This window comes from Colletes latitarsis, chromosome 12 (assembly GCF_051014445.1).
Source record: "Colletes latitarsis isolate SP2378_abdomen chromosome 12, iyColLati1, whole genome shotgun sequence".
NCBI lineage: Eukaryota > Metazoa > Arthropoda > Insecta > Hymenoptera > Colletidae > Colletes > Colletes latitarsis.
Window position 1 is genome coordinate 24,680,180 of NC_135145.1, and position 13,656 is coordinate 24,693,835.

Below are 13,656 nucleotides of genomic sequence, written 5' to 3' on the forward strand. Positions count from 1 at the left end.
AGTAATTGAATAATTATATTTTACTACCTCTAGTTTCATCCCGTGCATAAATCCTACATTAATTTTAGCAATTTTTTATATATGCCCAAAATTGTTGAATGCTTGTATGATTTGCAGTTATCTAAATTAAAAAAATTCATATCTGAAAATTTATCTGGAATCAAAAAATTGTACAGTAAAGTAAAATTGATCTTTTATACCTTTTTAAGGAAAAATTGATGAAATATTGTCTATGGTAATAACAATTTTACGATTGATTATTAAAAAAAACATGAATGTGTTACCAATGAAATTGATTTTCTTATACTACCTTTTATATAATTAATTTTTCCACGGTATTTTTACGTAGAACAAATAAAAAGTCTCAGTTTACGTAGAAATCCTGTGGAAGGTCTGGGTTAGTTATAACAGTCCTGTCTAGAGTTATTCCTGAGAATAAAACAGGTTTGAGACTGTGGAAACGCACTTAAAAGTGGAACGCAATACGTTCACTATATTAGGAATCTGGGGTGGTAGACAAGTCACTCGTGAGCCAGGGTGGTTCGTTCCACTACTTTTTTATTCCACTTAAGAGCAAAAGTACTTCTCCTATGCCTAGTACCATTCTTCCACGAGAAGAAGGCACAGCGTGTATACATTCATACACCTGTCACAGTCAGCTGACTGACAGGTACTGGTCGAAAACGGTGACGAAGATCGGTGACAGCCAATCAGTGGACTGCAGCAACAGTGGGGATGCAATATGCTGTGCTTTCTTCTCGTGGAGGGACGTTGTTAGCACAAAGAGAGCAGTGTTACTCTTGTTAAGCAGTATTCTTGTTGACCCCGGTGCGTGATCTGGTAACACTGGTACAGAGATTAGTGACCTAATTAGTGAGGAACTTGATAGTGGGAGAAGAATAGATTAACTGGTGTAGGAATCTTGCTGCTCACGGTGGAGAAAAAGTTCGTCACCCGGGTCACCCCTGATCTAACTAGTGTGGAATCTAACATTCTAACGGGCTGTCCGATGGTCAGAGAATCGGTTGGCTGGTAGTGGGGACTTTTGTGGCTCTCGACGGAAGAGAAGTTCGTTATTTCTGGTATATATGAATTCTTATAAAAGATAGGGGAAACTGAATTGAATTACTTTTTATTTTTATTAATTAACATGTTACAAGCATCCAATTGCATTGTCGTATGAAACGTACTACTTATAGAAAGTTCGAAATGTCGTACTCCATTAATATTGTTACTTTTAAATAGATTTTTATTTTTGCTATTTTATTCTATATTTTTACATATCTTCTTTTATTAATAAAACTCATACAGAATTGTAAAATCGTGTATATAGTAACATTTGTAAATAATGTGAAGATTGGGAAATTAATAATTTCAAGTACAGGCGATATCTCGATAGGTGACTTCGATATAAAATGGCGACACACATGAAACATAGTTTAACGTCAATTGTATTGTTAATTTGTTAAATGTGTAACTATTAAACATTTGTAAAACGATAATAAGTAATTTTGAGATTTACTAAACGTTGAAAAGTTGGTAAAAAAAGTAATGTTAGATGTTCTAACCTATTACAATACTCTACTAAATGTATACATGGTTTTAACAATTTTATTTGTGCTTTAACGCTTTTATTTTGAAAATACATGTGGACTTAACGTTGACACGTTAATAAAGAAGTAATTACAATTATTATTTAACAAAATGCATACTTCTGGAGATTTTATTTTACATGGCGGTGATACTGCATTTGCAAATAGGCAAAAGCTCTTGTTTGATAGATTGTCAGATGCAGAGCAAGAATGCAACAGAAATAAATCAGTTATTGAGTCTACAGATGTAGATATGGCTATTGATGAATCAAATAAATCTAAAATTCTAAGAGCTGGTCAGAAACGTAAAAGTGAAATGAAAAGATTTCGTGGTAAAGAGAGTATTTTCAAGCGACCCGAAGGTCCAGCACCACGTGCTGTTAATAGAAGTGTACCAGATTATCACAGAAATCCCCATAAATGGATGAAATATAGTTTGGATGATGTATCTAACGACGATATGACAGAACAGAGTAATACAAGGGCTGCATTATCTTTTTTAAAAGAATTAAAAGCAAGAAGGTCTTTGAAACAAATTGATGGAGAAAGGGAAATGGATGTAGATGAAATTGCATCAACCGAACATGACCAAACTAAGACAGAGTTTACATCCAAGAAAGTGAAAGCAACTTCAGATATTGAATTTAAAAAACCTGAACGTGATGCAGAGAAAACATCGAATACACCAATTGTTATTGAACACGATGATAAACCAGTTTTTAGAAGCAGTAAAATTATTATGCCAGAATATGTTGTTGGACAAAAACAAAAAAAGAAAAATAAGAAGGAGAAACGTTTAGAAAAAGTGGATCGTTCAAAACAACTTAAATTGGGTCACTTGGAAGAATTTGACGATGAAGAAAATTGAATATACATACACTGATATTCTTGTGAATACACTTAGTAAATTGCTATATGATACAAATATATCACATATTTCGTTTTACCGATTAATGTACTTCGTATATATAGCAGCAATAAAATACTACACATCATGTTAAATAGGAAATTTGATCTATTGTATATATTCTTGTACTTTTCTCTACTTTTAAACTATTTAATTAACTGTTGCATATCTTTCATAAATTTGGAAAATTTAAATAAAACCGCTTCGATAGTTTCTTCCGGACGTGTTGCGATTGCGTATACGTTCGAGGTATGACTATTTCCGGTCGGCTTGGTTGCTGCTATTTGAAAAGTTCATAGTTCATTTTGACTACTTTCGAGTATTCGCATGATCGATGCTGTTTTGACGAACGAAACGCTTATTGCTAAACCGTGGTAAGTTACATAATATATCCCTGAATGATTTTGCATTTCGTTGAACAACGATAATGAAACTGATGTGTGGATTGGGTGGGGGGAATTCATAACCTGTACTGACACAAGCTTCGTCGTGATTCAAAATGGCGTGTTATCGGTGATCGAAAAACGTAGGTGATTTTACGTGCCGATGTCGCGTTAAATTTGTCGCTCGTGTTTCTATATTTGGTGAATTTATTTCTCTTGCCAGGAAAGCAAGAAACAGAAAGAGGTTATGTCACTATTCCCGCGTACGTCATCCCAAGAAGTTTGTTAGTATATTCGTAGTCGAGGTACGGATTTAATAATGCAGGAAATCGTCCTAGCAGCCTTCTCCGTGATATCGAGTCTGCTCATAGTATTTGGCCTGGTGCTGCTGGGTAAGAACGACAGATAGTAACATTCTGTTATTGCTACGCGATATGCAGAGAGTTCCGAAACATTGTTACCCGAGCTGTCAAGTAGTCATATAGTTTCGAAGTCGAAGGTATAGTAGGAGAGTTTGACTACATACTTAACCTCTATCGTCACGTGTGTGCGCAATCTTGTCGATTATTTGCAATTGTGAAAATTGTAAACTCCCTTTGTCTTTTACCGTTTTAATTGAACCGTCAGCGAAACACTCTCTAATTTTGTTATATTATTCTTTTGCATCCGTCCTCATATCATTCAGTTTATTTTGATTATTATTTTCGTTGGAAGTAACATTTTAACGAACTGTTATTTAAATAGTACGTTTCATGAAATTACACACGCTTTGTATTCAATCTATTGTTTTAACATAAAGTATTTAGTTGCTATTAGTTTCTTATCGTTTTACGAACATATTTCTGTGTTCTTTTGCAGGTTGGTATTTAGTTTGGAAGTGTTTCCTCTCACGATTCCGGTTTGTTCGAGAACTATTGGATGGAATGACTGAATCTTCATCGGTGAATGATTTGAAGAATGGTAGATCTCGCATAAAGAAAATTCGCAGGGACTGAGACTCTGGAAATTGAAGACAATAAGAGAACTTGACGACATATAAGGAAATTTTCAAAGGAAGAAATTGACTATTATAGTTTTTTATTTGTGTGTCTACATTTTAAGCCATAAAAATGTCTATAAATATACGGTGTGCAACAACGGATGATCTGTTGAACATACAACATTGTAATTTACAATGTTTGCCTGAGAATTATCAGATGAAGTATTATTTATATCATGCTCTTTCTTGGCCACAATTAAGTTACGTGGCAGAGGATGAAAAAGGCAGGATAGTTGGTTACGTTCTGGCCAAGATGGAGGAGGATTGCGAGGACAATCCGCATGGACATATTACAAGTTTGGCGGTGAAAAGGTCTCACAGAAGACTTGGTATTGCACAGAAACTTATGAATCAAGCTTCCAGAGCGATGGTCGAGTGTTTCGGAGCAAAATATGTTTCGCTGCATGTACGTAGAAGTAATCGAGCTGCTCTAAATTTGTATACGAGCAGTTTGCAATTTGAGGTGTCGGAAGTTGAACCAAAATATTATGCCGATGGAGAAGATGCTTATGCCATGAAGCGGGATCTGAGCAGCTTTCACATGGAGAAGAATGCAGCCAAAGAAAAGATGAACAAAGATGGCAATACGCACACGCATATTGGCAGATGCTGCGATCATTCGTAATAGTGATTCGGTGAATTTACCTACAGTTAAGTTTCAACAGATTTCCTACATTATTAGCTCCGTACATTTTGGATCTAAATCTGTCACTTGTACGTATTTTTCATAAACGAATCTGTATGAGAAATACGTGAAGGTATTTTAAGTCGAGCATTGTGGCTTGGATGTTTGACCTGTACATTATCATGAACACTTCATAAATACTAGAGTATGTGTATTTATTCAAGCCTTATCCGAGACATATGAAATGTTTTATATGCCACTACAAAGGGGTGTACTTGTTAATACTTATACTGGGATTATGAGAGAGACTAAACTATTGTATGTACTTCAATGGAAATTGAGTTAAAGATTAGTGTAGTTAATTGATATATCATGTTATTTAGGGCCCGTGAATCTTAATAAAGAAAGTAAGCTGAGGAGGAGTATGATTTTTACACTTCCTGTTTATATTTTCAATTAATCTTTATTGAACCATTGAACTATAATATACAAATAACGCGCTAGTATACAAAATTATCACCCAAATTTCAGCAAGCAAATTAAATGCAAGGTGATACCAATTTTTTGGAGGAAAACACGTTAGCATTCGTTTATTTCCCAAAGTTTCTGTCTATGTTATTCAAAACAAGTCTAATGCTTCTCTCTATTTGTAAACATTTTACGCATTTGAGTATAATTCAATGCTTAAAAATTAAGATTTGACATTGCACGATTTTTAAATGTTTCTGTTTCACTGCTGTGTTGATACATTATTGTATTTATGTATACATTGTATAGGAATAATTATAATATACATATGTATGTATATGCTTATGTACACATTAAACGCTCTTAAAGTAACAATCAATTCAGTTCAAAGGATATGCTAATCCAAATGACAAACGTTCATTAATCGTTAGACAGGGTGTTCAGTCACTCCTAGGAAAAATTTTAATGGGGGATTCTAGAAGCCAAAATAAGACGAAAATCAAGAATACCAATTTGTTGATGGAGGCATCGTTAAAAAGTTATTAACAATTAAATTCAAAAATTTCAAATCATAGTAAAAAAATTATATTTAGTTATAGGGGCCAATTACAATCATTTTTGGTCATTAGACATACCCCCGAAATCCCACCCCTTTTCGAGAAATAAATTGGAATAGGTTTGACATTTTTCACAAAATTAAAAGTTATCGAATCGTTTTAAAAAAAATATGTTCATGTGCAGGTGACAATTGCAATCATTTTTGGTCATTAGACATACCCCCGAAATCCCACCCCTTTTCGAGAAATAAATTGGAATAGGTTTGACATTTTTGACAAAATTAAAAGTTATCGAATCGTTTTAAAAAAAATATGTTCATGTGCAGGTGACAATTGCAATCATTTTTGGTCATTAGACATACCCCCGAAATCCCACCCCTTTTCGAGAAATAAATTAGAATATGCTTGACATTTTTGACAAAATTAAAAGTTATCGAATCGTTTTAAAAAAAATATGTTCATGTGCAGGTGACAATTGCAATCATTTTTGGTCATTAGACATACCCCCGAAATCCCACCCCTTTTCGAGAAATAAATTAGAACAGGTTTGACATTTTTGCCAAAATTAAAAGTTTTCGAATCGTTTTAAAAAAAATATGTTCGTGTGTAGGCGTCAATTCCAATCATTTTTGGTCATTAGACATAACCCCGAAATCCCACCCCCTTTCGAGAAAAAAATTCATTACTGAAAATCTAATTTGGCGCCAAAATTATTCGACGAAAAAATTTTGCAAATCGTTCTGAAAAAATTAATTCGGTTACAAGAGTCGATTACAATCATTTTTGGTGAATAGACCTAACCCCAAAATCCTACCCATTTTCTAGAAAAAAATTCAATACGATTGGAACTTTAAACGTTAATAACTTTTTAACGAAGCCTCCATCGACAAATTAGTATTCTTGATTTTCGTCTTATTTTGGCCTCTAGAATCCCCCATTAAAATTTTTCCCAGGTATGGCCAAACACCCTGTATAACCTGGTCGATCTGTTAAATAAAGTTTATGAGTACTGATTGAAATATAAGTTTACGCGACAATACTCGAAGAACAATTAAAGTTTTACACGAAAGTCCGACTGGCAATTGTTATGAATAACGAATTCCACCGGTAAAATTCCTTCATAATGATAACATCATTAAATTGGAAAATATTTCAGCACGAAAGAGTTACAGGTACAATGTACAAACGGTAAATTAAAGAAAATGTCACGGAACAATAAAATTTCTTACACGTGCGATCGACAATGCATATCTATAACTTACGTTTAAACAATATAAAAGGAAATTGTTTGCTTAATATTACGTGACGATTATCGGAATATGTTTCAACGAGAATTATAAGCACCTATTAGTATCGACTATGTATAAATTCTAAATATACAGTAACTCTAACTGCCTTAATGCTTCTTATCTTACAAAAACATTTCGCCAATAAATTATAATACAAGTCTCGTAAACGAGGTTCGTGTTCACGCGATATGCTCGATTATATACTCTAAAAAATAAACTATAAGCTATTATGGTAAATACTCTAAATATGGACGATCGTCTGAAAGTATTTGAAACATTCGGCCTTCTGGTTTCAGCGATCATCCAGTTTTCTCCTTGAAAAAAGGAGATAAAAAGGCTGCGTCTCGAAAGGCGGAAAAGTAAATACTTCGAAAGATATACCGATTTTAAAGCTGCGTTACAAATGTGCGGTTGTCGATTACCCCTTAAGATATAAAGGCAGCGTATTAACAAACAATTTCATTACCTATGTAAGCGAAAAGAGATACAGTGACTGTCATTTAAAATCGTAATTTTTCAGCAAAAAACAATTTTCTCGAATCGTTCTAAAAAAATTATTTTCGGTTGCAGGGGGCAATTATAATCATTTTTGGTCGTTAGACATACCGTCGAAATCCTACCAACTTTCGAGAAAAAAATTCGAGAAAGTGTGAAATTTTTCGACGGAAAAAAAAAATTCCAAATCGTTCTAAAAAAATTATTTTCGATCGCAGGAGTCAATTCCAATCATTTTTGGTCATTAGACATACCCCCGAAATCCTATCCACTTTGTAGAAAAAAATTCGAGAAGGTGTGAAATTTTTCGACAAAATTAAGTAATTTCAAATCGTTCTAAAAAAATTATTTTTGGTTGCTGGGGTCAATCATAATCATTTTTTATTAATGGACATACTCCCGAAACCCTACCCACTTTCGAGAAATAAATTACTTACCGAAAATATATTGTGAGGTTAAAAATATTGACCTGAAATTGAACGTACATATGAGTGCTACAGACTGAACTTTAAACGTTAATAACTTTTTAAGGAAGCCTCCACCAACAAATTAGTATTCTTTATTTTTGTCTTATTTTGGCTTCTAGAATCTTCCATTGAAATTTTGTCGGTAGCCAAACACCCTATATGCCTCTATACAAGTTTCAATAATATAATAAAATTTTCATGTTTTATTGAAAAAATATCGGCTGGACCGCTAGGTGTACGATTTTAAGTGATAGTCACTGTATTTTATGTAACCTCTACAGTAGATAACTAGTAAACTAATAATGGATCAAATGAACGAGTAAGTCATATCGTTTTTTAATTACCGTTTTGATTGCGCTTGTAAGGAGAGCGCTGTGCAATCGAATAATCGTTGGAATGATTGTAAACAGCCTACAAATCGAATGCTTAATTTTTCGGTGTGCGTTTGTAATTGATTGAATACATTTGGAAGAGCTGTAAAAAGGTCTAGCACGAAAAAGTCGTACTTGGGCAATAAAATTGTATAAAAATTCGTTTTAAAATCGGCCTGTAAAAAGACAGATTTGCGTTGTACGTAGTCAAACCTTTGTGTAAACATTAATATTACGAATGTCGCTTTGAAAATTTTCCTTCCGTAATAGCTCTTTTCACCGATGATTTTTAGGCTAGTATTGTTTCTTTTTATTTCAGACGCTTTGAAATATGTTACTCTTTTCAACTTTCCAGTTTAACGATAACCGGTGTAGTTGTTTGGCAGTAGTATTCGCACACTGTTAGAAATGAAAATGTGCCAAATCAATTATCTACACATTTACGATTCTAATTAACACGCTGGCAATGACAACGGCGCATTACAGTTCGAAATGAATCTCGCATCCAAGCCGACGATCGACGATTTAAGAGCCATTTCAAATACATTCTACACATGCTACAATTTCTTTTTACGTCGTTAATGTATTTCACACTTCTAGCTAACGAACGACACGGTTACATGTTTCCTATAAAAGGTTACATCGTCTATATTCTCAAGTACATTACAAAGACGCTTATCCCGAAAGAGGTTCCCTTATACTCTAGACACCTGTGCTTTGGCAATTGCGTAGTTCTAAGTAACGATAGGCCTCGAGAACTCTTTATTGCGATTAAAGGGGGAAGGAGTTTCGTGTTAGTCGAACGAAAAAGGGGTGGTCGGCGCTTCTTCCGTGGTCCAAGTTTATTTTCTCGTCGATTTAACGATGAAAAGTCGCGTTCTAGACTTTACTTGACTCGGTCCGTCGTTGGAGTAGTATCCTGCTCGATCAGTCGCTTTCTTTCTTATCAAAATCTCGACTTTTAACTCGACGATCGAGTATAAAAGTTTGATAGCTGCTCATTGTTACGTAACGATATTTCTGAGAACAGAGATGGTTTCGACCATCAGGATTCCAAGCCTAACCGAGGAACTTGCATGCATACAATGTCCCGTTGAGACAGGAACGGCGAGTTTTGCTTTAGCTCGTGTTTCGCCAAGTTTCCTCCGTGTCGATGATTGGGATTTGATCTTGAAACGTTCAAGGTTGCTGCGCGGCGCGAATCATCGTGACTTTCAAGTCTTTCGCCAAGTGAGAAACGTCCACTACGCTGTCGACCATTTCTTGAACCGCGGATACGTTGGGGAAGAATTGCGCCGCCTGTCTCGTCTTGGATACGGTTTGCGCGAGGGCGTCGTACAGTGCATTCGCGCACTTCAATACGTCTGTTTTCACGTCGTTTCTGGTCACGTTCCTGTGCACCGTGTCACCGATGTGCACCAGCCTGTGAGCGCTCAACACCACGAACTTTCCGTGAGCTAGGAATACCTGTTAAAAGAACGAACGAATAGAGTTAGTCAAATTGTTCTATATTCGTAAAAACGTAACTAAATAATAGTAACAATAATACTCGCCTTGGGTGGCTGGTTGTGCGCGACAATTTGCATGAAAGCGTCGATGGCGTGAGTCAGGTGGTTGCCATGCGTGATCACCTGGGCGGCGTAGAAAGCCAGCAATTGTTTGTCGTTGGGGTCCATGGGTGTCGGTGTCGTAGGTGGCATTTGAATCGTCGCATTGTCCGCCTCGGATACAAGCTGGTCGTAATTACTGCGAAGTTCCTGCGGCAGAGTCGCCCTGAGCTCTTCGCGTTGCTTCTCGACCACTTCCCTCGAGTCGAGACTCACGTAATCGTAATCTTCGCCGGCGCCGCTGTTGTTGCTGCTGCCGGTCGAGATGATCGACGACCGTTTGAACAGCAGCGTCGAGTTACCCTGGAACAAATAAATAGATCGTCCTGTAATAACTAGGAAATTTGTGTGTGTTCGCAGACTGGCAGTGGATGCTCACCTGAATGAAACTGGCGACCTGACGAACGTCTTCCGTGAGTGCTCGGGCGCACGCGATCAGCTGATCGAGTGGATCCGGTTGTACGGGTGGTAGGAGGGTGGACGGTGGCCCGTTAGTAGGTGTCGGAGTATCGCCACCCCCGCGACAGAGCTTCCCTGCGTCCCATTCCATCGCGTCCAGCTCGGTGGCGGCTTCCTGCACGAGTTTGTCGGAATCACGTAGGGCCTTGACCAGGGGTCGCAGTTTCGAGGCCAGCCCTTTGTCCGGTGCCTTGCCCGCGTTCCCCAGGGTGCCTGTACAAACATCGTACACTCCCTTTAATCGAGAACCTCTCCACCTTTGCTTCGTTAAAATCATTTCGCTAATCACCGAGCGGAGGGTTTGTCTCGCGAGAACAAAAACCATTACCGTAATTGGATTTATTTATTTGCAAATAAAGCGTTTAACCTTCGGCAAATTCGGCCAGGTCGTGCAGGGACGTTTTGAGCCTAAGAGCGGCTAGTCGAAGATCCATCAAGGTTGCATCTAATCGTTGAGGTGTTCTCCAACCCGGGCTGACGAAGCCGAGTAGCCTGGCTATCGCGGCCGAAGCCTCGGTCTGCAGATTCTGCAGACCTTCCAATGCCGAGTCGAGTTCCAGAGGAAGCTCCTTGCTGACTGGAACATCGTAGATCTGCTGGATTTGCGACGGAGGTGGAGGCGTCGGTGTTTTAGGCACGGGTGTATTGTGCCGGGACGGCAACGAAGAAGCTGGAAGACGCGATCGAGGTACATCGTAATCGGGAGCTGCGAGGCTGGATCTGAAACAGTAAAGTTCTTTTATAGTATACCGAGAATCGGTGGGGAGCGTTCTTTTCACTTTCCACGAATAACGACCTTAGATATAATAAAATGTGATATTAAAATTGTAAATAAAGCCAAACCCTTTCCTTTCGAAAATCGTTAAACGGAAGCAACTTCTCTGAAACCGCGGTAGGAATGACCGCTGTTGGCACTAGTTCGGTATTTAAGCTTGAGCTTCTAGAAATAAATCTCTTCCTAGCAGCTGTGCGTCTCGTTACTTTAGCAAATGTACACGCGGTTCATCGTACTCGATGTTGATGCTTTAAATACTCTCGAATTACTCTGTTGAACTTCGCCGTTGCGATCACGACAGCAACGGAAACACAATTACAATCGTTTTTGGTGAATAGACAACCCCCGAAAAATTCAGTACTGGCGGAACTTTAAACGTTAATAACTTGTTAACGAAGCCTCAGTGAAGAAATTGATATTCTTGATTTTCGTGTTATTTTGGCCTCTGGAATCTCCCATTAAAATGTTTCCCCTTCTAGAAGTGATCAGAGTTATTAGACAAGAAAGTATTTGTTTGTATCACGTACCGGTTCGATCCACTGAGAGATCCATCGTTCGTGAGGCTGGAGGCAGAGCTGCTGGGTGTAAGGGGCTGCAACTGTCTGGGCACGTCGTAGCAATCGAGAGGTGTAACACCGGATCCTCCAGAGCAATTTGAGTTTGGCGTGTAGGAGGTCGGTTGCCTCGGGATATCGTAGCAAGACGGTGCAGGACTCGGACTGCTCGCTGGCGATGGAATCACGGGTATCGCTCGTGGCGGGACGTCGTAACATTCGCTCACGTCGCCGCCATTATCTACCGAACTTCTGCTGCCGATCGTGTATCGTCCTAAACAGATATTCCAAAAGAAACGTCAAAATCACAGCGTAAAGCAACTTGGAAATTCGCGAGGGAACGTTTTGTCCTGGACCTAAAGAAAAGAAAAGAATGAAACCCTAGACTAGAATACCCTCTTAATACGGATCTTCCATTGAAAGTTTCAAGGGATCGCGCGTTACGTCTTTGTGAATGAATCGTGCAAGGGTTGGACGAAGGGTTGTCGCGTACCTGTGTTATGTAACTGGTCGTTGTTCGAGTTCAAGGGTGAATCGTGTCTCGATGGAGGCGCAGGACTTCCCCGACTCGCTGGGAGATCGTACAGGTACACATCGCCGCATTTTTGTGGAGTCACTACCTGCACAGAAAATATCAAAGTGTCATTAATTACTAGTTTAATTGTTATTCCCCACCTGCTCTTCCGTTTGACGAATTAAAACATTCTTACTCTTAATTTTACGATTCATCTAAGGAATCAAGGACATATAAAAGTACGTTATTAGATCTTTGTTAATACTTTTCATTGTAAGAAAGCAATATATCTTCTTGTAACTTTTTATTTATAACAAACTTAATTAGAATGTATTTTGTATATAAAGTTTGTGCATTTTTCACATTTTAGTGAATTTTTATTGTCAGTTTTTCGGCCACCCCTGGGAAAATTTTAATGGGGGATTCTAGAGGCCAAAATAAGACGAAAATAAAGAATACCAATTTGTTGATGGAGGTTTCGTTAAAAAGTTATTAACGTTTAAAGTTCCGCTCGTAATGAATTTTTTTCTCGAAAGGGGGTAGGATTTCGGGGGTATATGTAATGACTAAAAATTATTGTAATCGACCCCAGCAAACGAAAATAATTTTTTCAGGACGATTAAAAATTTTTTTTTTTCCTCGGAAAATTAGGCACCTACCCCCTGTCGATTTTCCTTAAAAATTCGTTTTTCATTTTTAGTACTTTTGTTTAACGCCCTACAGAAAAGTTGTTTAATACTTTTTTGTAGGTACCAATGGGCTCTATTTCAGAAAAAAGTTTCATTGAAATATATTCACTATTGTAGGAGTTATGGCTGTTTGAAGATTGGACCATTTTTATGGGGTTTTTCTAAAATTACGGGACCAAAGAACAACTTTTCGAATATTTTTATGATTGCTACTTATTCTACACTAAAATACGCGGCGTTTGGCTTTTTGAACATCAAAATCGTCCAATCCGTTCCGAAGTTATGGTGTTTTAAAGATTCGCATGAAAATTCGGGCAGACATTTCTGGCCAGAAATTATATTTTTGGTAAGGAATTTATTTCTCGAAAAGGGGTGGGATTTCGGGGGTATGTCTGATGACCAAACATGATTGGAATAGACGCCTCCACGCGAACATATTTTTTTTGAAACGATTCGATAACTTTTAATTTTCTCAAAAATGTCATACCTATTCCAATTTATTTCTCGAAAAGGGGTGGGATTTCGGGGGTATGTCTAATGACCAAAAATGATTGGAATAGACGCCTCCACGCGAACATATTTTTTTTAAAACGATTCCATAACTTTTAATTTTGCCAAAAATGTCAAACCTATTCCAATTTATTTCTCGAAAGGGGGTGGGATTTCGGGGGTATGTCTGATGACCAAAAATGATTGGAATAGACGCCTTCACGCGTACATATTTTTTTTGAAACGATTCGATAACTTTTAATTTTCTCAAAAATGTCAAACCTATTCCAATTTATTTCTCGAAAAGGGGTGGGATTTCGGGGGTATGTCTAATGACCAAAAATGATTGGAATAGACGCCTCCACGCGAACATATT

At 37.5% G+C, this 13,656-nt stretch overlaps 3 protein-coding genes across 6 annotated transcripts in view; 2 read left to right on the top strand and 1 right to left on the bottom strand.

Moving 5' to 3' along the window:
- The first annotated feature begins 1,130 nt into the window (after nt 1-1,130).
- Nucleotides 1,131-3,880, top strand: LOC143349023 (uncharacterized). Of its 3 annotated transcripts, XM_076779861.1 has the most exons (4): nt 1,131-2,873; nt 2,982-3,025; nt 3,106-3,381; nt 3,741-3,880. In XM_076779861.1, exon 1 carries the CDS (start codon nt 1,705-1,707, stop codon nt 2,458-2,460), a length of 756 nt encoding a protein of 251 aa, XP_076635976.1. In that variant the 5' UTR covers nt 1,131-1,704; the 3' UTR covers nt 2,461-2,873; nt 2,982-3,025; nt 3,106-3,381; nt 3,741-3,880. The 3 variants fall into 3 exon arrangements, with proteins under 3 accessions (XP_076635976.1, XP_076635975.1, XP_076635977.1); XM_076779860.1 differs by having other exon boundaries at nt 2,982-3,381; XM_076779862.1 differs by lacking the exons at nt 2,982-3,025; nt 3,106-3,381 and having other exon boundaries at nt 3,741-3,879.
- A 111-nt stretch (nt 3,881-3,991) lies between these two features.
- On the top strand, nt 3,992-4,546 carry Vnc (GNAT family N-acetyltransferase vnc). The gene has a single exon (XM_076779370.1). The coding sequence runs from the start codon at nt 3,992-3,994 to the stop codon at nt 4,544-4,546; it is 555 nt and encodes a 184-aa protein (XP_076635485.1).
- Nucleotides 4,547-5,000: 454 nt separating this feature from the next.
- Nucleotides 5,001-13,656, bottom strand: part of P130cas (Serine_rich_CAS and FAT-like_CAS_C domain-containing protein p130CAS) — an 83,785-nt gene continuing 75,129 nt past the window's right edge. For both annotated transcript variants that reach the window (XM_076779846.1, XM_076779845.1), the window contains 6 exons: nt 12,082-12,208; nt 11,562-11,862; nt 10,627-10,979; nt 10,180-10,472; nt 9,747-10,103; nt 5,001-9,660 (listed from right to left, as the gene is read on the bottom strand). In XM_076779846.1, the coding sequence (XP_076635961.1) occupies nt 9,373-9,660; nt 9,747-10,103; nt 10,180-10,472; nt 10,627-10,979; nt 11,562-11,862; nt 12,082-12,208 (1,719 nt within the window). In that variant the 3' untranslated portion in view covers nt 5,001-9,372. The remainder of the gene's footprint in view (nt 9,661-9,746; nt 10,104-10,179; nt 10,473-10,626; nt 10,980-11,561; nt 11,863-12,081; nt 12,209-13,656) is intronic.

Excerpts from the sequence above, each read along its gene's own strand:
- LOC143349023 (XM_076779860.1), top strand. The coding sequence starts at position 1,705 with ATGCATACTTCTGGAGATTTTATTTTACATGGCGGTGATACTGCATTT.
- Vnc (XM_076779370.1), top strand. The coding sequence starts at position 3,992 with ATGTCTATAAATATACGGTGTGCAACAACGGATGATCTGTTGAACATA.